Source organism: Bubalus bubalis, chromosome 19 (assembly GCF_019923935.1).
Source record: "Bubalus bubalis isolate 160015118507 breed Murrah chromosome 19, NDDB_SH_1, whole genome shotgun sequence".
Taxonomy (NCBI): Eukaryota; Metazoa; Chordata; class Mammalia; order Artiodactyla; family Bovidae; genus Bubalus; species Bubalus bubalis.
In genome coordinates this window covers 56,150,989-56,178,766 of record NC_059175.1, presented here as the reverse complement: position 1 = coordinate 56,178,766, position 27,778 = coordinate 56,150,989, and the positions used below count along the sequence as shown (strand labels likewise).

Here is a 27,778-nt window from a genome sequence, read left to right as displayed (position 1 = left end):
GACTGAAGGCAAAAGGAGAAGACGGCAGCAGAGGATGAGATGGCTGGATGGCATCCCTGACGCAATGGACACGAATTTGAGCAAACTCCAGGAGATAGTGAAGGACAGGGAAGCCTGCCAAGTTGCAGCTCACGGGGTCACAGAGTTGGACCCTAAACAACTTAACAACAACAAGTTGCCTGTAAGGAAACAAATAGCATGTTATTGCACAAGGGAATGGCACACGAAGAAAAGCAGAGGTACCAACCCAATGGTTCCATAAACCATGGAAAAAGGTGCCATGTTTCTTTTATATTCCAGAGAAAAATGAAAACTTCAGTGGTGGCATTTCTGCCACATAAACCACAAGGGTCGGTCAGAACCAGTTCTGAGAGACTCCCGAGGCCAGGGCAGACCCCAGCCATCTCTTCTGAGGTCCAGCCACCTTCCCAGCTGTTTCCCGGGCACAGACACCTACCAGGAAAAGTGCCGGCCCCAGAGGCCCCACCTCATAGGGAGGTGGCCACCCCACCACGTAAGTGCCCCCCACGGGGTAGGACAGGTCTGGGGCCACTGAGGGCATGGAAGGGGGCTATGCCATAGCCAAGACGACCAGGTATTAACGGAAAATACCAAGACATTCAAGAGTGTAGAAAAACACAGGATATCAAACCCTGATTTTAATTCATTAACATCATACAAGAAAGTCAAATACATTTAGGCTAACAGTAGTGGCCATCTTGGGCTTCACAGGTAGCTCTGCAGTAAAGAATCCATCTGCCAATGCAGGAGACACAGGTTCAATCCCTGGGTCAGGAAGATCCCCTGGAGGAGGAAATGGCAACCCACTCCAGTATTCTTGCCTGGAAAATTCCATGGACAGAGGAGGCTGGCGGTCTATAGTCCATGGGGGTCACCAAGAATCGGACACGACTGAGTACACACCCCCTACCGCTGACACTTAAAAAATGATATCCATAATGACTAAGTATTTATGTCACATTAACATTCTATTGCCTTTTTTTCACACCCTGGGAACAGTAAGACAATGTATAGTCAAAGTAAGCAGCTCAGAGCTGGGCACATGGTCTCTGAAAAAATGCCTACCACTGTAATTGAGTCCCCACCTTAGCACATGTGATTTCCTTGTATGTTTTCAGATACACACATTATCAGATGTGGGCACGTGGCCCTTCCGGGAGTGGAACAATCAAGAGAATGAGTGCTATTCCTTCTCCTGACCTCAGAAAGAAAGAATCAGGATAGACCATAACAGTTACATAAATAAGAAGTTATGTACAGAAAAGAAATATCATGCCAAGACAGGGCTGCAGCTGATCAAAACAGTGATTATTTCAAAGAACAGTGGGTAAAGCAGAGAAAATATATGTGTGAAGGAAAGGCAGAGAGAACCATCCATTCAGAGATGGGTTAACATTTGCAAAGATTTTACAGTGATGCCTGGTACATTGATAAGTGATAAATTAACAAAGAAAATCCATACATTCAAACAAACATTTACTGATATGTTGTAAGCATTGGGAATACGGTGTATGTTCTAATAAGGGGAAGGAAAAAAGTAGAAATGGACAAGTAAATATAACACTGTGCAGATGGTGATGAATATCTATGAAGACATAAATGAGGGTAAAGGGATTAAGCACCCAGAGGGGTTACTTTATGTTGTGTTTAAAGACACCCTCACTGATCAGGTAACATCAAAGTAGAAGCCCTAAGGAAGTAAGGAATGGAATCAGGCTCCTGCATTCAGTGTGTTAAAGCATATTGGTTGAATAAATAGCTAATTTGTAAATATTTCAAAGGATTAATAAGATTCACAATCTTGTTCAAGAATTTTTAAGGAGAGCCCCTTGAATTACCAGAAGTCTTTTCTGTGCAACAACAAATGGTACAAGTTGCACAACTTTATCCCCAAACAGCAAAAGAGAAAATTTTAGGGCTAAGGAATGGAATTCTTTTTTCAGGAATTTTTTGGGAACAAACAACAGCCAAAACAATAGCAGCATGAATTCCTCCAAACCCAACTCAAAACAGAGTGACTTCAATGGGGCATATATTAGAAGAAAGGTGGTAAAGGTTAAGAAACAGGGCAAAGTATAGAAGATTAATAGACAGGAAATCAATTTAGAGAAAACGGGGCCTCAGAACAAATAGCTCCTGTTATAGAAATAAAAGCCACTGGTCACAAGATGGACTGGATTAAGCATGGGAACAAAACTAAGGCCACCCATCAACCCTACTGGGGCTTCAGAGAAGGTTTGCCCAACACTGGGTCTACCTCTGTATGAAAAATGAAAATCAAGTAGTTAATTGGTTTAAAAAAAACAGCTGAGCCATTTTCAATCCCCTTTTAATTCTAGGAAAGTACACATATGGCAGGAAACCCCTATCAGGCTTATGTGCAAGTTTTTATAGTCTATAGGGGCTTCCCTGATAGCTCAGCTGGTAAAGAATCCACCTGCAATGCAGGAGACCTGAGTTCGATCCCTGGGTTGGGAAGATCCCCTGGAGAGAGGAAAGGCTACCCACTCCAGTATTCTGGCCTGGAAAATCACTGTATAGTCAGTCCATGGGGTCCCAAAGAGTGGACACAACTGAGCGACTTTCACTTCACTTCACAGTGACATACATAGATTTCTCTTATTACAATTCGTTAGCAACCCCCAGTCACAAAAATCTAACTTTTCTGATCAAAGAGGAAAAAAATAGAAAAAAGAAATCTTATCACATCCTCTCCTGATGGACAGATGGGATAGACAGCATTCTCAGTCTGGGCAACTTCATCTCCTGTGAGCTTGGCATTTCTTCTAGAGAAGTCCTCGGTTTTGCTCTCCAGGGTACAGTTGGCAAGGTTTGTAAACATTTTCGGTTCTCACAACTGTTGGGGGTGGGGGGAAGGGTGCTACTGGCATCCAGTCGGCAAGGTCAGGAACGCTGCTATAAACATCTGAGAATTATCCAGCCCAAATGTCACGAGGACCAGGTGGAGATATCCTGGTCTAGGAATGCCCTGATGTGCCTTCCAACCAGATGTTTAGGTAGATACCAGGAAAAAATGATGAGTCAGCCAATGCCTGTAAGCAAAACCTTTCATTATACACAGACAAATCTTTTGGAAACAATTTTAAAGATAAAAACATTTAACTCAAAGGTCAGCAGGACACTGTTATATAATTTAGTTTTTGATTCTTATTTGACCCAAGTTAAGAAGGGTGATAAGGATGATTTACAATGATGATGGTCACTAAGCAGTGGGGTTTGCTTCTATTTGTTACCGTTTTGTCTTTTAAGGAAAATTTTTTACTGGAGTAGAATTAATGGTTTTGAACTGCAGTGTTGCAGAAGACTCTTGAGAGTCCCTTGGACTGCAAGGAGATCCAACCAGTCCATTCTGAAGGAGATCAGCCCTGGGATTTCTTTGGAAGGAATGATGCTAAAGTTGAAACTCCAGTACTTAGGCCACCTCATGCGAAGAGTTGACTCATTGGAAAAGACTCTGATGCTGGGAGGGACTGGGGGCAGGAGGAGAAGGGGACGGCAGAGGATGAGATGGCTGGATGGCATCACTGACTCGATGGACGTGAGTTTGAGTGAACTCAGGGAGTTGGTGACGGACAGGGAGGCCTGGCGTGCTGCGATTCATGGAGTCGCAAAGAGTCGGACACGACTGAGCGACTGAACCGAACTGATAGTTGATTTACAATGTTATGTTAGTTTCAGGTGTACAGCAGAGTGAACCAGTTATACATATACAACTATCTACTCTTTTTTAGAATTTTCCCATATAGGCCATTACAGAATACTGAGTAGAATTCCCTGTGCAATGGCAACCCCACTCCAGTATTCTTGCCTAGGAAATTCCAGGGACAGAGGAGCCTACAGTCCATGGGGTTGCAAAAAAGTTGGACATGACTTACCGACTAAACAAGTGTGTATGTATGAATCCCAATCTTCTAATTTATTCCTCCCTCACCTCCTGGTAACCATAAGCTTATTTTCTACATCTGTAAGTACTTCTATTTTATAGAGTTACAGATAGTATCATTTTCTAATTGTACTGTATTATGGTCGGACAACACGTTCCACACGATTTCCACCCTGTCTCCCTGACCCAGGGCTCTTGGACCTGACGTTTCTGTGTCTGGGCCACTGACGTCCCACTAGTCTCCCTGACATCTCTACCCAAATGTTACTTCTCAGAAGGCACCAGTGCTTCTGTGTGAAGGACACCCTGCCACCTTCCTCCTGATTCTATCACATGTGCTGCTGCTCCTGTGATAGCTTGTAATCACTTATCTATTATCTCCCTTGTTTCAAAACCATCTCACTCCCAACTCAGAAACCTCTGGTCAGTGTATTTCAACTCTTTGGACCACAACCTACAGGGAAAAACATGTGTTTTACACTGTGAAGTACTATACACGTAGTTTCACAAGGGTTTCGTAAAACACCATGAAGTTTGGTGCATCCCAGGACCTTCTCTTTCTTTTAAATGTCAGTTGTAACTCTCTACACTGACTTCACACCTCACTAGAGAGAAGACTCAGTCTGGAAACTACAAAGGCAGGGCACATGCCTATCTCGTTTCTCAGCGACCAGCCTCTGCCCACCATAGAGACTCAATAAATATTGAATAAATGGTCCTGGCCTTCAAAATGGGTACAATACACAGGGAGAAGCAGTGTTGGGTAGTGACCAGACATGGCCTTAAGAGTCAGACCTGGCTGGACTCTGTTCTCCTAGATCTATGCTTTCATAGCCCAGGGATAATGAGGCATACACTTAACCTCCCTGGCCCGTGATTTTCCCCACTGATAAAGTAAGATTGGTGATGATAATCCGTCACTCACAGAATTACTGTGAAAACTGAAAATAATGTGGTAAGTGTTAATCAGTTGTGTCTGACTCTGTGACCCCATAGACTGTAGCCTGCCAGGCTCCTCTGTCCATGGGATTCTCCGGGCAAGAATAGTGGAGTGGGTAGCAATTCCCTTCTTCAGGGGATCTTCCCAACCCAGGTCTCCTGCATTCCAGGCAGATTCTTTACCAGGGAAGCCCAAGAAGACTGGAGTGGGTAGTCTATCCCTTCTCCAGCGGATCTTCCTGACCCAGGGATCAAACCAGGGTCTCCTGTATTGCAGGCGGATTCTTTACCAGCTGAGCTATCAGGGAAGCCTATAATGCAAAGAACAACGATTTCCACCCTGTCTCCTTGACCCAGGGCTCTTGGACCTGCCGTTTCTATGTCTGTCTCTGTGGCTATGCTCTTATGACAGGCTGTAAAAGGAAGCCACTTACTTAACTGAAACTCTGCCCTGACCTGTTCGGTGGCTGCCCCAAGCAGACTGGAGAAAGTATTTGGGACACAAAAATGTAAAGTCTGCTAGAAAGTTCCACTGGAATCTTATTAAAGGCAAAATGATACACGTCTACTCTCCTAGTGAGCAGGGGGAAATAAATGGTACCAGCGCTTTGCTTTCAGCTCAAATTTGTCAGAGTAAATACATCTTAATTACACGGTCCAGGGGGGTAAAATGATCTTTCCATAAATAAAGATTCTGTTACTTTAACCTCCCCCTTGAGTTTGTGAGATGACTGACTTCTAATTATAGATAAAACAAGATTATTTTCTTTTTCGGAGACTCAAACTAGTTCTGAGATTAAGTCATTTAAACCATCAGTGGGTTTGCAATGCGCAGCAGGGCGAGATGCATGGCATGTGGGTGTCAAACCAAAATAGCAAAGACAGGCGGGCAGAGGGCACTGGTATGTATTGAGCTCTGACTGCACGCATCAGGCACATTTGAGCCTCAGGGGCAAAGGAAACACCATTGCTCATCTGTTAAAGAAACCATTCAAGAAGATTCAGAGAAGTTGGGAAATCTACCCAACAGCACAAAGCACAGTGAGCAGTCAATTCCTTGAGATCATGGCAAAGGCACGTCCCACCCTAGAGAGACACTAGGTCAGAGACAATCCCGCCTCTGCCACTAACTGGCTGGGACTCCCTGGCACGTTCAGTGGAGTCAATGGTTATGATCCTTGGTCCTCTGGAGGAGAGGGGAGCAGAAAGCACGTGTGCGCTGCCCTCCCAGCGTGCCGGGTTTAATTCTCTCACTTACCCCGTGATTTTCTGTTTGTTTACTCTCTCCAGTTCCCTCGGTCATTCGTGCCAGGCTGAGCGCTGGACCCCAGGAATACAAAGATGAATTAAATGGTCTCTTTTCAGAGGGCTTATCGACCACCAAGGGATCAGAAAAATAAAGAGGCAATCCTCACCACGTGGTGGAGGCTGTCACAGAGTCAGATGGGAACTGGCCACGTGGGATGGCTCAGGGCCAGGCAAGAGCACACAGCCCAGGGCATCCGAGTAGCAGAGTATGGCTGGGGCGGGTGGAGGGCTTTCTGTCCGGAGTGGCCCTTGCCCTCTGACCTAAGGAACACAGGACTACGTACGTATCTAAGGAAAAGGGGGCAGACACTTGTTATCTATTCATCATCATGAATAAGTCAGTATCAAACATGACACTAAGATTGTCTTTCGAGAGACAAAAGAAGAAATCTCACTACAAAATGCAATTCAAGGAGATCGATTTTCTAGAAACGCCACAGGAAAGCAATGTCTGAATCGACACTAGGAGTGCTCAGTACACACACGGTTGTCCCCCAAATGGCCACTGTGTCTTCCTGCTTTCATGTGTGAAATATCACTAACAAACGCGTCAGCGATGACAGGTACGACCCAGAGTCAGGAAGCTCCGGCTACCAGTCACTGACAGTCAGACTTAACCACTGAGCCCGAATCTTTCTGATGACACTGCAGAGTGTGCAGGCAGGCGAAGACCATTAAGAGTCCAAGAAGCCTAAGGCAGCCAGGAAGCTAATCTGTGGACAGCACGTCTGCTCAGGCACCCAGGGAGCCTTGCCACGCATGATGAAAAAAAATTAAGTCGCTCAGTCGTGTCTGACTCTTTGCAACTCCATGGATTGTAGCCCATGGAATTTTCCAGATAAGAGTACTGGAGCGGGTTGCCATTTCCTTCTCCAGGGGATCTTCCTGATCCAGGGATCAAACCCGGGTCTCCTGCATTGCAGGCAGAGGCTTTACCTTTGAGCCACCAACCAGCAGACAAATGCAACTCACTCACTCACTCATCCCGGCAACTGCCTGCCAGCCAGGAAGCGTTCATCGCTCAGTCCTGTCCAACTCTGCAATCCCATGGACTATAGCATGCCAGGTTCCTCGATCCAGTCAAGAATAATGGAGTGGGTTGCAATGCCCTTCTCCAGGGGATCTTCCTGACCCAGGGATCGAACCCAGGTCTCTCAGATTGCTGGCAGATTCTTTCCTTACCATATGAGCCAGCACAGAAGACCCAGAGGATACCCTGGCCCTGGCCCCTTCCTGGTGAACCTCAGAGGAAAAGGTTAACAGTCACACTGACCTGGCATGGTCGTAAGAAATGACTAACACAAACACACACACAAGAACATATTACCATATTTACATATTAAGGATAATAAGATATCCAATCGGAATTTATACACACATTAAGAATTGTGATTTTTATAGAAGAATTTAGTTTTTTTTTTAGACATTAAGAAAAATTTTTAAGAAAATCATCTGCACAAAGAAAAGTCACACTTGTTCCAGCTGAGCTAGGTTCTAAAGCTTCCTCATAGCTGCTGCGACCACCCAGGCCAAGTCTACCCAGAAAAGGACCACCTTCACGCTCCGTAGGTCAGTCTTTCCACATTGAAGAATTCAGCGTTCGGAAAACAATCACTATATTTTAATGTGTTTTCATTATAGAGTTACACTGAGTTATGGTAAGATAAATCTATGATGATATTAGACTATGCACACACACGGTATAATCCTAAGTTTGTTTTTTTTTTTAAATACACACACAAGGACAAACACACAGGCACACACATATGCACATACACACCAGCAACTGTACTCCTGGGCATTTGCTCCAAATAAATGAAAACTTAACGTCTGCACAAAAACACACACATGAATGTTCACAGCAGCTTTATCTATAACAGGTAAAAGTTGAAAAAGATGGTACCAGAAGGTTACATGCCATATGATTCCATTTCTATTATATAAGATTCCCGATACGACCCAATTACAGCAAATGAAGGCCAGATTGGTATGGCTGGAGGCTAAGGAGGGGGTGGGGGAGGAGACAACTTGCTGGATCCTTGTGCTGACGGAAAGGTTCTATATCGTGATTATCTCATATCCTGGTTGGGATACTGTGGTTCGGTTTTGCCGGATGCTATCATCAAAGGAAACTGGGTAAAAAGGTATACAGGATCTTTCTGAACTAGTGCTTACAAATGCATGTGGATCTACAATGATCTCAGAACAAAACACTTAATTTAAAATGAAAAAATTTAAATATGTGCCGAAAGCCTAGAAGAAAATAGATCACAACTCCAATAATGGGTCACAAACATATAGGTGTTTGTGTTTTAATACTTTTCCATGACTTTTTTCTGTTTTCTAAACTTCTTAAACAATTTCAGGCTGAAAGAGAAATCAGTCCAATCAAAATTATTATTAATGAACATACCCAGATACATGTAACTAATTCAATGAATCTTTGAAAAATGAGTACTGCAGAACTGCTTTCAAAAAATAACAAAAACAAAATGAAATAGTAAACCTCCCCCAAGGGTCACCAGCTACTGGAAAAAGAAAGGGCTTCCCTGACCCGCTTGTTTTACATAGAGTAAGTTCAGCCCTTTACACAGAGTAAGTTTCTGCAAGCCAAGAAGTGGGGATATGACAAAAGCCCAGTAACCCCAATTCTTGAGACAAACATTCGACAAGCTCTCACTTCCTCAGTTCCTTGCCTTCATAGGCAAATTCTACCAAAAGTTTAGAGAAGGGCTAACATGTATCCTGCTCAAATTCTTCCAGAAAATCGCAGAGGAAGGAAAACTCCCAAATTCATTTTACGAGGCCCTCATCACCCTGATATCAAAACCAGACAAAGATGCCACACACAAAAAGGGAAATTACAGGCCAATACCACTGATGAACATAAATGCAAAAATCCTCAACAAAATTCTAGCAAAGAGAATCCAGCTCATTAGAAGGATCATACATCATGATCAAGTGGGCTTTATCCCAGGGGTGCAAGGATTCTTCAGTACATGCAAATCAATGTGATATAGCATATTAACAAATTGAAAGCTAAAATTATATGATCATCTCAATAGATGCAGAGAAAGCTTTTGACAAAATTCAACATCCATTTATGATGAACAGTCTCCAGGAAGCAGGCACAGAAGGAACATACCTCAACAAATTAAGGTCATATAGGACAAACCCACACCAAACATGACTCTCAATGGTGAAAAACAAAGCATTTCCTCTAAGATCAGTGATAAGACAAGGGTGCCCAGTCACATCACTATTATTCAAAATGGTTTTGGGAGTCCTAGCCACAACAATCAGAAAAGAAAAAGAAATAAAAGGAATCCAGATTTGAAAAGAAGTAGACTCGGTTTGCAGATGACATGATACTATACATAAAAAACCCTAAAGATGCCATCAGGAAATTACTAGAACTAGTCAATGAATATAGCAAAGTTGCAGGATATAAAATTAATACATAGAATCCTTTGCATTCTTATACACTAACAATGAAAAATCAGAAAAAGAAATTAAGGAAACAATCCCATTCACCATTGTTAAAAGAATAAAATACCTAGGAATAAACCTACCTAAAGAGAAAAAAGACCTGTATGCAGAAAACTATAAGCCACTGATGGATGGAATCAAAGATGACACAGAGGAACAGATATTCAACCATGTTCCTGGACTGGAAAAAAAATCAATACTGTGAAAGTGACTATACTACCCAAAGTGATCTACAGACTCAATGCAATCCTTATCAAACTACCAATGGTATTCTTCTCAGAACTAGAACAAAAATTTAAGAGTTTGTATGGAAATACAAAAGACCTTGAAGAGCCAAAGCAATCTTAAGAAGAATGGAGCTAGAGGAATCAACCTGACTTCAGACTATAGTACAAAGCTACAGTCATCAAGACGGTATGAAAGAAAGAAAAGAGTTAGTTGCTCAGTCATGCCCAACTCTTTGCAATCCCATGGATTGCAGCGCACCAGGCTCCTCTATCCATGGGATTTTCCAGGCAAGGATATTGGAGTAGTTTGCCATTTCCTTCTCCAGGGGATCTTCCCAACCCAGGGATCAAACCTGGGTCTCCTGCACTGCAGAGAAACTCTTTACCAATTGAGCTGTATGGTACTGGCATAAAAACAGAAATATAGACCAATGGAACAAAACAGAAAGCCCAGAGATAAGCCCATGCACCTATGGGAACCTTATCTTTAACAAAAGAGGGATACAAAAGACTATACAATGGAGAAAAGACAGTCTCTTCAATAAGTGGTGCTGGGAAAATTGGACAGCTGCATATAAAAGCATGAAATCAGAACACTAAAAGCATACACAAAGATAAACTCAAAATGAATTAAAGACATAAATGTAAGGCCAGAAACTGTAAAACTCTTAGAGGAAAACATAGGCAGAACACTTTTTTGACATAAGTCACAGCAAGATCCTCTATGACCCACCTCCTAGAGTAATGGAAATAAAAACAAAAATAAACAAATGGGACCTAATTAAACTTAATTAGGAAGGAAACTATCAACAAGGTGAAAAGACAACCCTCAGAATGGGAGAAAATAACAGCAAATGAAACAACTGACAAAGGATTAACCTCTAAAATATATAAGCAGCTCATTTAGCTCAATACCAGAAAAACAACCCAGTAAAAAAGTGGGCAGAAGACCTAAACAGACAGTTCTCCAAAGAAGACATGTGGATGGCTAATAAACACATGGACAGATGCTCAGCACTGCTCATTATTAGAGAAAAGGAAATCAAAACTACAATGAGGTATCACCTCACACTGGCCATCATCAAAAAATTTGGAAACAAGAAATGCTGGAGAGATGTGGAAAAAAGGAACCCTCTTGCCCTGTTTGTGGGAATGTAAACCAATACAGCTATTATGGAGAACGGTACGGAGATTCTATGAAAAATTAGGAATAAAACAATTGATCCAACTATTCCACTACTGGGCATATACCCTGAGGAAACCAAAACTGAAAAAGACACATGTATCCCAATGTTCACTGCAGCACAATTTACAATAGCCAGGACATGGAAGCACCCTAGGTGTCCATCAACAGATGAATGGATAAAGAAGTTCTGGTATACATACAAAATGGAATATTACTGGGCCATAAAAAGGAACACATTTGACTCAGTTCTAGTAAGGTGGGACAAACCTAGAACCTATTATGCAGAGTGAAGTGAGTCAGAAAGAGAAAGACAAATATTGCACATTAACACATATATATGGAATCTAGAGAGATGGAACCAATGAACCTGTTTGTAGGGCAGCAGTAGAGACACAGACATAGGGAACAGACCTGTGGACACAATGGGAAAAGGAGAAGGAGGGATCAACTGAGGAAGTAGCACCGAAATACACATTCAGTTCAGTTCAGTTGCCCAGTTGTGTCTGACTCCTTGCGACCCCACGAACCACAGCACACCAGGCCTCCCTGTCCATCACCAACTCCCGGAGTCCACCCAAAACCATGCCCATTGAGTCGGTGATGCCATCTCATCCTCTGCTGTCCCCTTCTCCTCCTGCCCTCAATCTTTCCCAGCATCAGGGTCTTTTCAAATGAGTCAGCTCTTAGCATCAGGTGGCCAAAGAATTAGAGTTTCAGCTCAACATCAGTCCTTCCAATGAACACTCAGAACTGATCTTCTTTAGGATGGACTGGATGGATATCCTTGCAGCCCAAGGGACTCTCAAGAGTCTTCTCCAACACCACAGTTCAAAAGCATCAATTCTTCGGCACTCAGCTTTCTTTATAGTCCAACTCTCACATCCATACATAACTACTGGAAAAACCATAGCCTTGACTAGATGGACCTTTGTTGGCAAAGTAATGTCTCTGCTTTTTAATATGCTGTCTAGGTTGGTCATAAGTTTCCTTCCAAGGAGTGAGCATCTTTTAATTTCATGGCCGCAATCACCATCTGCAGTGATCTTGGAGCCCCAAAAAATAAAGGCAGCCACTGTTTCCACTGTTTCCCCATCTATTTGCCATGAAGTGATGGGACCGGATGCCATGATCTTAGTTTTCTGAATGTTATAGTCAGAGGAAATTTACTGTATGACACAGGGAGCACAAATCTGGTGCTCTGTGATAACCTAGGGGGCGGGGTGGGGTGGGAGGGAGATTCACGACAGAGGGGATATATGTATACCTATGGCTGACTCATGTTGATGTATGGCAGAAACCAACACAATATTGTAAAACCATTATCATCCAAATAAAAAATAAATTAATTCATTAATTTCCTTAACCAGGTTTCCCTACAGAGCCTTTCTCAAGGGGTCCCTGCAGCTTCTCCTGGCAAGCTGACTCCCACCCCAGCAGTCACTCACCCTCTCCCCCATGCTCCCCGGATTCCACACAGTGATAAACCTCCCTGGGCACTGTCCTTCATTTCTCCAGGTTGCCCCTCCTCCCAGCCTCGGGCACCAGTCCCCAGGACTGCAGCGCACTTCTCTTCCATAGCACCTTGGACAGACCCCTCTCCAGTCACCACAGGACACTGTCCTCTCCCTTTTCCTATCTCTGCCTAGGGACCAGAAGTAGCCCATCTTTAGGCTCCTGTGTGGAAGTGGCTGACTTCCTGGAGTTCCATGATGACTGCAGATGGCCGGTGAAGGACAAATCATGGTGTCTACAAGAAGTGAGCTGCTGTCCTTATACTGGACCTAGACTGGGTCTCCTTAAAACCTCTGTGTCCTCACTGCCTAGTCAAACATCTGGCACCAGTTGTTCAGCTGCTCAGTTGTGTCCAACTCTTTGTGACCCCATGGACTGCAGCACGCCAGGCTTCCCTGTCCTTCACCATCTCCTGGAACTTGCTCAAACTCATGCCTGTTGAGTCGATGATGACATCCAACCGTCTCGTCCTCTTGTGGTCCCCTTCTCCTACCTTCTGCCTTTCCCAGCATCAGGGTCTTTTCCAATAAATCAGTTCTTTGCATCAGGTGGCCAAAGTATTGGAGCTTCAGTGTCAGTCTTTCCAATGAATATTCAGGACTGATTTCCTTTAGGATTGACTGGTTGGATCTCCTTGCAGTTCAAGGGACTCTCAAGAGTCTTCTCCAACACCACAGTTCAAAAGCATCAATTCTTCAGCGCTCTGGCACAATTAGTAAGCAGTTTCTGGCACCAAAAGCTGCGTACTAATCATCTGTTAAAAGGATGAGCACCTTGCCCTTCTGGGATACTGAGGTCATATGATGAGCATCTTGCATTTGTCACCTAACTCCAAAGGCTGAGTTGTAAATGAATGTTTTTCATTTACTGGCTGTCTTGAAACTGCTTTTACGCTAAATAATATGAGAGCAATGCCTTGGCTACTCTTAAGTGAAATGAAAAAAAGCATATTTGAGCCAAATACCATACATCTTGGAGTTTCAAAACAAAGTCAAAATCAAATTTATGAATCCTACCTTTAAGCATTCCATTTTTTGCATGCCACTCATTTCCAAGTGTCAAGAAAGAATCAGAAACCATGTAAAGTATTTATTAATTCAGTGAACAAAAACAGAATCGGAATGACTCCAGATTCTAGACTGAAACCAGAAGTCATTTTTGGCTGTTAGTTTGGTAAAATATCTACAAAGGGGCAAGAGGTCAGCTTGGCTCAAAGGGACAGTACAAGAACTAGGAGAAAACACACCATCAAGAAGATAATAGGAAAGGCCAGAAACAGAAACTTGGAACATGGAATAGTGAACTCCCACGCTTTCCCTGCGTGCCAAACCCACTCCTGCCGCCAAGGAAATCTCTCAAAATGTCAGGAAAACGCTACTTGAGTTACTGAAAGGACTAGGAAGGGTCAGAGACTAGGAAGAAAAAAGACTGAAAAATATATAGGTCACCAAGATGGCAAGATATCTTTAAAAAACTGTAATTAATAAGAAAAATTAATACTAATTACTGAGATATTTTTGAAGATAAGATTGAAGGCAAAAGGACAGGAGGACAGCAGAGGATGAGATGGTTGGGTGGCATCACCAACTCAGTGGACACAAACTTGGGCAAACTCTGGGAGATAGTGAGGGACTGGGAAGCCTGGCGTGCTGCAGTCCATGGGGTTGCAAAGAGTCGAATATGAATTAGTGACTAAACAACAACAAAAACTGAGACTCTTTCCTAATAGCACATGGACCATGAACAAAATAAGTGGCCAAAAAGAATTCTGCTTGTTTGTTTACCCGTGGAAGGTAACAACAAGGAATTGTTTCTCAGTAAATTTCTGTGAATGAAAAGGATATAAAATCTCCACACACCTTCTGATAGAAATCTGGTCTGAAGATCTAAAAGTCAGAGCACCTGAGCTTTAGAGAAAATAAAGGGAATCTGGTTGAAGTCTTAATCTTAAAAACAAAGGTTATATGGGGAAAACTTAGCCATGTTTATCAATTTTTTGTCAGTATCATCATTCTCTGTATAGCTTGCCATCCTCCATTGAATTTTTCCCAAAAAAGAGAGTTTGGGCATCCTGCCTTTCCTTACAAGCTTGCATCTCTTCAAATTCCAGTTTTAGAATGCATACACTCTCAGTACAAAGACAAAGGAGCCCTTACATCCTCGCACTTGCTCCCAAACGGTCCATATCTCCATCTGAGAGCAGCGCCTCTTCACGGGTGCAGACCCAGTACTGTAAGCTTGACCCCCACCCCTACTTCCACTGTAACAAAGCTACAACGCTCAGGCTTCACCCACCCATGCCCATCCACCCTCATCTACTATCCGGGGGCAAAGCCAACAGAGAAGGGGAGATGGAAACAGATAAGAACACGATGATGAAAACTCACCAAGTGAGAGCCTCCACCTCATGGACTACAGGAAGAGAAGCTGCATCAAACTCGAAGCAGTCAATTTCCTCAAAGACCCTAAGATCTGCTTTAGCAATGACTGGATAAATCCACATTATCCACAAAGTTCTTTAATTCCCCACGTCTTGATAGCTACATATGCTCCTGTTAAAAGTAAGAGCTAACACAGTGCTAGAAGGAGTGTAAAATGGGACACCTGCTTTGGAGTCACCCAAGAAAAAAACCAAACAAATTTACCACCTGTCCCAGCAATTCCACTCCTAGGAATATACTCAAGAGAAGTGAAAACAAATATCTATGGAAAAGTTATACACAAATATTCCTGGTAGCATCATTTCTATATGCCTCAAAGTGTCAACAAAAGTCCATCCACATGGATAAACATTGTGTGGTCTACCTATACAAGGGAATATTATTCAGCAATAAAAAGGGATGAAGTACTGATATATGCGAATGGGGGTGACCTTGAAAGCATTATGCCAAGTCAAAGAGGTCAGACCCTAAAGGCAACACATTATATGATCCTGTTTATAGCAAATATCCAGAATAAGCAAATCTCGAGACAGAAAGCAGATTAGCAGTTGTCAGGGGCTGGGGAGGATGGGAAAGAGGAAATGAGGGATGACTGCTCATGGGTCTGAGGTTTCCTTGAGGGTGGTCAAAATGTTCTAAAACTGGTTGTGGTGATGACTGCCCAACTCTGTGACTCTACTGAAAACCACATAACTGTACACATTCAGTGGGTATCATCTATGGGATGTGACTCACATCTTAATATAGCTATTGTTTAAACATATATATATACTGGAATTAAGCAACCGGCCCAGAACGTGACACAGGCAGACACCTCATATACACTGGGCACTGGCACTCTGAGCCTCCTCAAAGGCTGAAACTCACCAGCTGGAGCCCCTCAGACACCATGCTGACCACCACTCTGCTGGGCAAAAGGCAGGCGCCAACGGGACAGGAAGGAACTCAGTAAAGCCGGCTCTCCTGGAACAAGGAAGGTCTTCCCGAGCATGACAAGCAGACACATCCCATAAATATCAGAAGCCCAGAGCTGACCACAGAGCAAGAAAGCCAAGCCCCCGGCAGTCTGGAGCGGCTGGGCCAGAAGAGGGCAAAGGAGGGAACAGGCTCAGGAGGCCCACGTCCCATTTACACCAGTCCGGCCTGGTCCCTGTCCCTGGCTGGGCCCTGCTTCCTTCCATGCCCCTCACTCCCTGGCAGCTCTCCTCCACACACATCTCCCCCATCTTGCCACCAACTTGCCCCTGTCTGGTTTTACATCTGTTTGTGTAAAAAGAACTGCAACACTAACAAGGTCTCGGAATACACGTTTTTGTCTGGGGCAATGTGCATGTCCACTATTCAGACAGGATGGACCCTTCACTGTCCTTGTTCTGGGTGTTTAGCACCCAGCCCCGGGCCCCTAAATGACTCTGGCCTTGGGGTAAGTGGCAGCAGGAGAGAACCCCGCACACTGCCAAATGCCCTAAGGCCCCTCTCATGACAGCATTCAGCTCCAGAAAGCATGAGCATCTTCCTGTGGCTACAAGAGGCGGACATAGGTACCCTGGGCCCCTGCCTCAGAGGGTTTGCCTGGGCAGAGGTTTGCAGTGGAGTCAATCAACAGGGTTTCTGGAGTCAACTAAGAAGAGAACCATGTGGGTGACAGCTGAGAACCCCTGAAGAGCCACCCAAGACCAGTCTCCCCTCGACCCTGGATCACAGTCTGAAAGCTCCTGCCGTGGACCTGCCGGGACACTGAACATCACTGGAGCAGAAGGCTCGTGGGGCAGTGAAACGAAGGTTATAGAGAGCTTGGCACAGCACCCAGCAGTGGTCCACACATGCTGACTCATTATTACTGATGCTCTCGTGAGGTGGCCCCATGGGACTGGGTCGGGAGAGAGAACCCAGGAAAAGGCCCATGAAATAATGAGCATGAACAAATGTGGATCTGAAGTGAAGGCACCATCCACAGGACAGAATCTAATAGGATATGAACCAGCCAAACATTATTTTTGGAGCACCTTTAGTATTTATGTGCCTGGGTGGTTTACTAGGACATTTCAGGAAATAAAAAGTGCGGAAGAGGAAGATTTCAGAGATTCTGGTAGCAAATTCAACACCTACGTAGTGAAAAAAAATACCCACCTCCCCATTCAACATTATCTATAGAACAGGGTTCAAGTCTCCATTCCCCCCCATGCCCTTGACTTTGGCAAACTGCTTCATTACAGTCATGAGAGGCTGTCGATATAGTTTAATTGCAAGTGCAGTGGGTGGCCAGGTAAAGCGGGGAGATGTGTGCATGCATGAAGGAGATGAGAAGGAAGTGGGGTGAACAATCTAGCAAGCTCTGGCAATCTCCAGACAGGCTTCCTACTGACAGGCGGTGGCTCAGTGATTCAAGAGGAAAAATAAAACAGAAGCACATAAGCATACCTGCCCTAAGAGACTCTCTGCTTTACAGTTTCACTGGCGACATCTCATTCTTTCTGTTGGTAGAAGCCCTTGTGAAAAAGGCTACAGTCTAGTACTGCGTTGGCCATAATGTTCATTTGGGATTGTTCTAGATGTCATGGAAAACCCAGAACAGACTTTTTAACCAAACCGGTACCTCGCATTACATGAATACAGGTTTCTCCTGACACGCCATAACTGCATCAAAATGCTCACATGTTTTCAGAGCAGATGATACAAGTTGCCAATATGGTACAACAAAAATAGGCTATAAACCCTTATTTTAAAGGTCTGGCTGCTACAAATAAAGTTAAAACCAATATATATATGACAGGGGAAAAGTTTCAACATAGAGAGAGCTGTATCTTTGTTTAAAAAATAAAAGAGGTGGTTTAAAATGTTTAGAAGCTGCTTACATAACCCTAAAGACAGTCCCCCACCCCCACAAAAAATATTATCCAGAAACAATGCACGTTTTCAAAGGAATTCAGTTTCAAAGCTGTTACGGTCTTTTCATTGTGTATTACAAGAATTGAGATATTATGGGTAATTATTTTGTGGGTTGAGCTAAGCCTATTAAAATGGAGACAGTATTTCTGTACAAAAGGTTGGAACAAATTATTAACAACGTGAACAATTCGGTTAAGTGGGATAAAACTCAGCCAAGACGGATTTTTCAGATTTTAAGAAAATGGCTTAACGTGTCTTTCCTTCTACAGACATCGAAATTTGCCTCCATGAATTTAATACCCTATAAATTATGCATAAGCAAGCATAAACGGCAGAGCTGGAGGTTTGCTTTCATTTGAAAATGTTTAAGATTTCTCCAAGACAGAAAGGATGGTTATATTTCACAAGCTCCACGGACCATCAGAATGGGGGAACCTTTGAGGTCTGAGACACTTAATCACTAATTCAGGCTCTCCAAAAGAGCCATGTTCTATTTGAATTCTTTAACAATGGCAGCTGACTTCTATGCCAACTCTACTCGCAAACTTAATTTTCCATTAATAAGCTTTTTGTAAGTGTGTCTCATAATTAAAGCCCATGACCTCTTTGTCCTGGCCTCTATTCCAGACTCTGTGGGCTCGGAATTCTTTCACTGGTCCGTCCAGTGCATATTAGCTCATGCCCAGGCACAGCCGTAATGTCTTCTGTTGAGATGAGCACAGTATCTGATAACAAGATAAAGAGGATGGGATCAGAGAAGCCAAGAGACTCATCTTTTGGGAGGACTGAGAGGAATTTGTATTGTATTACTATGGGATCAGTCCTGGGTGTTCATTGGAAGGACTGATGTTGAAGCTGAAACTCCAACACTTTGGCCACCTGATGCGAAGAGCTGACTCATTGGAAAAAACCCTGATGCTGGGAAGGATTGAGGGCAGGAGGAAAAGGGAATGACAGAGGATGAGATGGCTGGATGGCATCACCAATTCGATGGACATAAATTTGAGCAAACTCCAGGAGTTGGTGATGGACAGGGAAGCCTCGCGTGCTGCAGTTCATGAGGTCACAAGGAGTCAGACACAACTGAGCAACTGAAGTAAACTGAACTATGGGATAAACAGAAAATGAAAAGGACATTATATTCTTGGTTTCACAGTATAAAATAAGCCCTGAGAAAACAGCATCTTATGGAAAATCCTTTATAAGCATATGTACACTTTCAAAAATGTGTCTTCACCTCTGTTGAAGTTTAAATAAGTGTCATTTCTGATGCCATGTACTGACTGGGATGGGGGTTTGAGGCATCTGCTCACCTGCTTTTTGCAAAAGCTCTTTTGTATAAAATGCATCACCTCCAGGCCTGGCCCTGTGCAAGAAGCCGAGGACACAGACAGATGAGAAAGGATGCCAGGAGCCAGTCAATGGAAGGGGCAAATGGGGAAATTGATTCTGAAATTGCCTCTAAAAGGTGTTGTAATAAACGTGCCCTGGCTCTAGGCAGAGGGAGACCAAATCTTGTCAGGAAAACAACCTCCTCAGAGGGGTCCCATTACTCTGGTGATGTGACCTGCTGTGAGTCAATCCACTACTTCCCTAATCTGTCCAAAGATGTTTTATTTTTTTTAATTTTTATTTTATTTTATTTTATTTTTAAACTTTACATAATTGTATTAGTTTTGCCAAATATCAAAATGAAAAAACCGTCCCCAGTTACAGGGCTATGTGAGCCTCAGACAGGTGGTTACCAGGCACGGGTGGAAAGGACGTGGGAGCTTAGGCATCACTGCTGCCAGTACAAGCCGCCCACTTGTTCCCATCGGCTCAACACTAAAACTTGTTTCTTTGGCAATTCTGCTGTGGACTCAGGCTTTGCTCACCTCCTTCCCTCCGGTCTCCCTTGTACCCTGAGCCCATGGTCACTCATTTACGAGGCCAGTCCCCCCAGTCCTGGCAGCCAGCCAAAGCCACACACAGCCGGCCCAGGGTAGCACCCACCTCCACACATCACAAAACCTCCCCTACCTGCCCCAGGCTCAAGTGTTTTCCCCATTCCACCCTTCCCTTTTAAAATTCTATGGAAATGGCTTCCAAATATTTCTGTAATCTCTGTGTACATATCTATACACACATATATGCATCAAAATGTACACATACATTGGAAGGACTGATGCTGAAGCTCCAATACTTCAGCCACTTGATGCGAAGAGCCAACTCAATGGAAAAGACCCTGATGCTGGGAAAAAACTGAAGGTAGGAGAGGGGGAGCGACGGAAGACGAGATGGTTGGATGGCATCACTGACTCAACGGACGTGAGTCTGAGCAAGCTCTGGGAAATAGTGAAGGACAGGGAAGCCTGGCGTGCTGCAGTCCATGGGGGCGCAAAGAGGTAGACATGACTTAGTGACTGAACAACAACAATATACATACATGGTTATGGCAGTTCTTATCTATATAACCTGGCAGATGCCTATATTCTGTCTGGCAATCAGTCTTCTAGGAAGGTGCTAATCTCAATTTTCTAAGTAACTGAGAAAACTGAGACCCAGGGAACCCAATTAACTCGGCCAAGGTCAAGCATGTCGACAGGCAGGGCTGGTTCCCAAAGGTTCATCTTTGGCTTGTGTACCCCCAATGCATGTTATCTTTTCCTATTTCAAAATATGCTGCTTTGTTTGTTTCCCCAAGGCCCTAGAACCTCCTTATCTAACTTTGTAAATAATAGGAAAACAGTCACTCTTGTCTGCCCATGGCTAACAACCAAGTTCAAAAGAAACAGTATTTTAAAACTGCATGTATGAGAAGTACGTGGTCTCAGCACATCAAATATATAGTGATGGTAAAATTAGTTTTTGTTTTTTAAAGGAGAGTAATAGTCACGGGACATAGAAAGTTAGACACTTAACCAGAAAGCTTCTAGGTCTCCTGAGGTTCACTAAAAGCATCAAAACTAGTTCGAACAAGTTAAGCTAGGAAGGTTAAGTGAGGACACCAATAAAAAAAAATTACCTGGTTGCATAAGAGCTTCAAATACTTAACCCATATTACTTCATTGCAATTTATCCCAACAAACAAAATGCCTTACACACAAGAGGAAGTAAGTGGGAACAAGGAAAATGGGCTGGCCTACATCACTCAATCAATCAGCCCCAAACTAGTTACAAATCACAATTCACGCCCCCTTTTCTGTCGCCCCCTCAAAAAAACACCTCTGTTCTATGTTTCCACCTAGTTTTCAACCTGAATCCTTAAAAAGATTCTTTCAAATCATATACCAGAAAACCATTTTTTTCCAAGAAATTTTATCCACTTTTTTCCTTTGAATAATTAATTCTTTTTCTGGTTCAAGGTCGGTCAGTTGGACCCTGAGTAATTTACATAAATTGAAGAAACACATTTCCCTATCAGATCCACATCACATATTAACACAGATATTTAATTTTCAGTTTTATTTTTTCAGTCTCAGAGCACCTTAGTGAGGTAAGTGAACAGAAAATAAAGATTCCTAAAAATAAAGATTGTATCCAATGACTCCAAGATTTATCCACATACTTTTCCCAACAACCTTAACAGTGACCATGTTTTTTAAAAGAGCCCATCAAAGCAGGCAAATATACAGTTATGAAAGTAATTACAGTATGAAATGGAGAGTATTAAGAATTGAAAAAAATGTACTCACTTTATTTTTCTGCTAGTTAATCCGCCAGAACAAAATATCTTTTTTTTTTTTTTTTTTAAGAAAAGAAAGTGCAGTCTTATAGCATTATTAGAACACAAAACTGGTATAAACAGGATCCTAGAACCTAATCCACATTTAACCATTAATTCTAAATTTCACCTTGTATACTAGTTTTTGTCCTTAAAACTAATGTCAACCCAGCTGTGAAGTTAGGTGAACGTTATACTGACGTTAAGAACATGTGTTATATTGACTCCATTATTCTCAATTAATGGTTCTTAAATCAAGGTCTGTACAACTCTGAAAGCATCACAAAAACTACAGCTAAGAAATGACTGGAGGGAGTGGGGGAGGATTTCTACCCACTCCTCCTCACATGGTGTGTAAAATTTGTAAATTCTCCTAGTAAAATTTCATCCAAAACAGAGGAGCTCCAGATATATATATATATGTATGTATATGTGTGTGTATACATATATACACACATATGTATTTTAAATGGATATATAATTATTTTAAAAGGATATATATTTTATATTTTAAATATAATTTAAAATAATATATTTAAAATAATATATTTTATTTTAAAAGGACATATAATTATTGCATAAGTATATAATTAAAATAATTTTAATTATATTTAAAAGTATATTTTATATGATTAATTACTAATTATCAAGATTTAATAATGAAGTAATGTAATGATTTAGTTTAATTAATAACTAAACATAATTTAACTGAAGCCTTAACTAGAAATGTTAAAATGATCAAAAACCACATCTTTACACAAAAGGAAAGAGAATCATTTAAAAGTACCTGCCACAAAACTAAACCTCTCACTGAGACAAAGCCCAGAAACTACAAACCTGGAGTTGGGAGTACATTTCTCTCATTAGGTCAAAGATTCCTATAGCTGAGTTAATTGTAGCAGAGACTTTCAAATGCTTAACTGGGGCTGCTAATATTCAACGGCCAAATGAGAAATCTAAGGCAATGCAATGGGTTTTTCATAAAGCTTAATTTCTTCCATTTTAAAAGTTGTCCCTTATTCTGAAAATTTGCACTTCTTGCTTTCTGTGTGTTAAAATTGTTTTCAAAATTAAAATGATGGCCAGAGAGTTATTAAGTGTCCTTACCCATCAGTGTAAAAGACGGGATAATCCTTTGCTGGTCTCCTAGAGTATCTGGATGTAGGAACCCAGAGGCCTGGGAACCACTGAGCTAAAAGGATCCAGTCACAGGACAACATCAACTACAGACCAATCGTAGCAGAGTCTTTGCTGTACATGGATTTTGTTTTTCAAGTAAAATGAGGCCAAACAGAAAGTCAAGCTATTAGAGGACTAATTACAACATTACTTTTGATTCAACAGGATTTGGATGAAGTTCCCCCCACGCCAAGCTTTTCCCAACTGTGAAAGCCACCTTGAAATCACTGAAGGATGACGGTCACTTCCAGCTGTGAGACAAAATGTTCTAGGATAAACATGTTGAGTCTCTCTTATTCTTTCTCACATCTAAGCATGAAGACTAATTCCTGGCTCCAGAGAGTCCAGAGTCCAGTCCTAAAAAGAAATTCTCTGAGGTCTGGCCATTCCAAGAAAGCACACGTTTCAATGACCATCTTCTAACACCTGTATTACCTTGGTTCTTTGCTGCCGAAAGTAGCTAAAATAGGATGAAGAGAGGCTGGATGGCCACAGACAGGCTTACAGTGAGCCAGCTGGTACTAAAAGGTGGGGAAGAGCATCGTGCAGGGTTTGCCCCTGCAATGATGCTTCATTAACACATGGCAGATATTAAGCGCACATGACGTCAGCACATCCCTAATCACGCTCACACTCCCTTCTCTAGTCCTCAAGCCAACTCGGAAAGGCAAGTATGACCATTTTAGTAATTGTCCAAAGTCGCGGGTCAGTTGGTATAGAATCTGCCTGCCTTGCAGGAGATCTGGGTTTGATCCCGGGTCGGGAAAATACCCTGGAGAAGCAAATGGCAACCCACTCCAGTATTCTTGCCTGGAGAATCCCACAGACAGAGGCCTGGCTACAGTCCATGGGGTTGGAAGAGTCGGACATGACTTAGTGACCACCACCAAAGTCATTCAGTTGCTGGCAGAGTCATTCGACTCTGCACTTTGTCACCAAGTTCACTTTTATAAAACACACCTCTTCAGTGGAGAATGGAATGGCAACCCACTCCTATATTCCTGCCTGGAAAATCCCATGGACAGAAGAGCCTGGGGGTCTATGGTCCATGGGGTCACATGGAGTTGGACATGACTGAGACTGAGCATGCGCACATGCATACCTCTTCTGTCTCATAAATCATTTCCCTGTAAACTCAACACAGTTGTAACTAAGTTCATCTTAGGATGCTACAATTTAAAACGTATACAGTCCAGAACACCAAACCCATCCTCATTTCTAAATTCATTCAGTATTTATTGAACACTTATTTATGGGGCGGTATTCTGGAAGGCACTGAGGTGATGCAGAGAAACAAATAGGTCTCTATCCTCATGGAGCTCACAGTCCAGAGAGGGAGACACAATAACCAAACACATTTTTTAAAGTTATTAGGGCCTCCCTGGTGGCTCAGGCCGTAAACAATCTGCCTGCAATGTGGGAGACCTGTGTTCGATCCCTGGGTTGGGAAGATCCCCTGGAAAACAGAATGGCTACCCACTCCAGTATTCTTGCCTGGAGAAGCCCATGGACAGAGGAGCCTGGCGGGCTACTGTCCATGGGGTTGCAAAGAGCCGGACACAACCGAGTCACTAACACACACAAAAACAGTAAAACATCTGAGAGAGAACATGTGCAGACTCATATACCAGAGAAGGTAATACTGGTATTAGCTGATTAACATTGATAATAAGAACCCAAATAAAAACCACGACCACAAAAAATGAAGCATCCTCTGACTCAGAGGTTCCCAAAGTGAAAGTACATTAACAGGGATTAATTTTAGGAACTGCTTCTCTTGCTGTTTGGGAAGCACTATTTGTTTCCACACATAATTTCTTTGCTACAGAAATAAATTAAACACATGCTCTTAATTTCTGAAAAATGTAGCTATTCCAAACCTTTAACCCATCCCACCCCACTGCTTCTCCCAATTTCATTTAGGACTGGTGTTCCCCAGTTAAGTCTTTGGGAAACACTAGTAGCTAATACTCGGAGAAGGCAATGGCACCCCACTCCAGTACTCTTGCCTGGAAGGCTGCAGTCCCTGGGGTCGCTGAGGGTCGGACACGACTGAGCGCCTGCACTTTCACTTTTCACTTGCATGCATTGGAGAAGGAAATGGCAACCCACTCCAGTGTTCTTGCCTGGAGAATCCCAGGGACGGGGGAGCCTGGTGGGCTGCCATCCGCGGGGTCATACAGAGTCGGACATGACTGAAGTGACTTAGCAGCAGCAGCAGCAGTAACTAATACTGCTGGTAGGAGATGGTACCTACCAGCTACATACAGAGGACCAGTATCTCACCAGACAACTCATGAGACTAGTCTACATCAGCATCACCACCAATATTACCAGTTGCAGTTACATGCAGGTTAAGTCACTTGAGTCATGTCCAACTCTTTGCAACCCCATGGGCTGTAGCCCACCAGCCTTCTCTGTCCATGGGATTCTCTAGGCAAGACTACTGGAGTGGGTTGCCATTTCTTACTCCCGGGGATCTTTCTAACCCAAGGATCAAACCGAGTCTCTTACTTCTTCTGCATTGGTAGGTAGGTTCTCTAGTACTAGCACCACCTGGGAAGCCCTTGTGCTAAGTCACTTCAGTCAAGTCAGACTCTGTGCAACCCCCTGACTGCAGCCCGCCAGGCTTGCCTGCTTCTCCAGGCAAGAATACTGGAGTGGTTTGCCATGCCCTCCTCCAGGGGAAGGCTTTTACTTGGTATAAGTCCTCTAGGGTTGAGACTATGACTCTTCTTCCATAGCCATCAGCATATTTTGTGGGCATATGAGGTTTAACTACATTTAGAAATATGATAATTATTCAGGAACGTTAAAAGAATCCACCTGCAATGCGGGAGACCTGGGTTTGATCCCTGGATTGAGAAGATCCCCTGGAGAAGGGAAAGGCTACCCACTCCAGTATTCTGACCTGGAGAATTCCATGGATTGCATAGTCCATGGGGTCGCAAAGAGTTGGACAGGACTGAGCAACTCTCACTTTCAGGAAGGTTAAAATAACAAATTATTTGCAGTCCTTAAATTCTTTGAATTACGTTTAAAGCATTTTTCTACTTCCATTCCAATAACTGAAAAAATAGCTTCAGGCCATCATTTGCACATTACTTGCATTTAGCTATTGCTACAAACTAATCCCTGGCTGGACAACAGTAGAGACAATACTCAGCCTCACCTTAAAAAAAAAAGTATACAAAGGCTGGTCCGCGGGTAACTAAAAATAAACTCAAAAGACAGCTTCTAGGTTTAAAAGTATTCTTAAGAGTAACATGCATATAAAAGTCAGTTAGGACTAAATTTGCATCATTAAAGAGTGTCTTTGTCTCTGCCATCAGAATAAACTACATACCTATAAAAGCACAAGTCAGCAAAGAAAAAAGGCTGAATTATGAGGATGCATTTAGAGACTGTTGCAGGGTTTGTGGTCAGCAGGGAAAACATCTCACAACCCATTAATACAAGACCAAAATACTTTAGAACCTGGCTTTCTTTTCTTGTGTATACTGAAACCAAATCCTGGTTGCACGCTTCAGACATAAGTTAAACATCTGGCCAAAACCCAGACGAACAACAAATTTAGAGAATCATCCAGTGGTGTTAAATAAATGTACTTACCTCGGAGGACACTTGTTCACAAAATATTTGAACTAGTAAACCTGGTTGTGGGGGGGAGTTTTATTTTTTTCTTCCCCAACTTGGTCTGAAACCTTTCCAATGTTTCAAAGCAGCTCAAATACATGCCAACTCGAACAAAAGAAGTTAACACGGCAGGTTGGTACATCTGACTTCATCTAAAAACAGAAGCCACTTTGGTCTTAGAGCCTGCGTAAAACAAGCACCAAAACCCCAGATGGTTCAGATTCTCTTTACACAAAGTAACTGAGAAGACTGACATCTAAACTATTTATTCAGCAAGTCTGATCCTAATGGCAATTTTAGACCTGGAATTTCTATAAGACAAATAGAAATGCTTTCAGGCAAGTAAAAACCTAACTGTTCTATACCGATATCCCTCTGCATATGAGTCCCTCCTGTCTAGCCCATCAACTGTAGGAAAGACGCTTTAATCAAAGAGCATCATCAAATTATTCAGCTATTTCTTATTTATACCAGCATGACATATTAAATCTGACACTCCAACCCCCAACGGCTAAGCATTTTTTTAAAAAAGAATTTTACAAAGCAAAATAAAATAAATTCTCAGTTAAACAGCCTATGAACAGGAATGGACATCAGCAAGGAGAAAGATGAGGAAAAGCCCCTTCTAGGTGACCTCAATCTTCTGGCAATTCTGACACCTTCTAGCGGATGCTCTAAAAAGCTGCTGGGGGAGGGGGAGTGGTAAATAATTTACCCTGGTTTTTTCCTGCCATGTAAAATGATTTTTCATTAAAATAGTAGACAGCATAAAAACTATTTCTATCCTGGGGTCAATTTTACATTTTTGAACTTGAAGACTTTCAGGGAGAGGATGAAAAAGTAGCCATTGTGTTCTGGCGGATTCCACCCGGCCCCCGGCCTACCTCCACCATGACTTCATACTTAAAAGTTACACTTAAACCCAGAAGTGGGGGAGCCCCTCAGGAATTTCACCCCCAGCTGGCTGGCTTCCTTTTATACTAGAAAGTCAAGTCCCAAGAACTGACCACCCTGAAACTGCTCTTGTCTACACAATGGAGAAGTGACAACACACGTATCTATATAAATGATACTTTTAAAATCAGAAATTTGGGTCACATGGTTGTGAGGATCAAATTGAGAGCAAATGAAAGTTATCTTTCAAGCTGTGGAGAATTATGTAAATGTCAGCCTTATGCAACACTGTCACCCTTTATTTTAATGCTCACAAGGAACAATGTGAGACAGTGACCTAGGGAGACTTTCCAGACATGCAAACCCTCATGACTTTTCTTCTTTTTGCTGACTTCACTTCTCCAGGAAGATTAAACCAAATAAACTCAGAAAAACACATCAGTATCA

General features: G+C 42.7%; 1 protein-coding gene across 4 annotated transcripts in view; it reads right to left on the bottom strand.

The window, feature by feature from the left end:
- MYO10 (myosin X) overlaps positions 1-27,778 on the bottom strand; it is a 258,403-nt gene that overhangs the window by 149,967 nt on the left and 80,658 nt on the right. Inside the window, exon 2 of one of the 4 annotated variants that reach the window (XM_025270683.2) lies at positions 2,729-3,074. The exons of the other annotated variants lie outside the window; for them this stretch is intronic. Coding sequence (XP_025126468.2) covers positions 2,729-2,863 — 135 coding nt within the window. The 5' untranslated portion in view covers positions 2,864-3,074. The remainder of the gene's footprint in view (positions 1-2,728; positions 3,075-27,778) is intronic. 4 annotated transcript variants of the gene reach the window in all.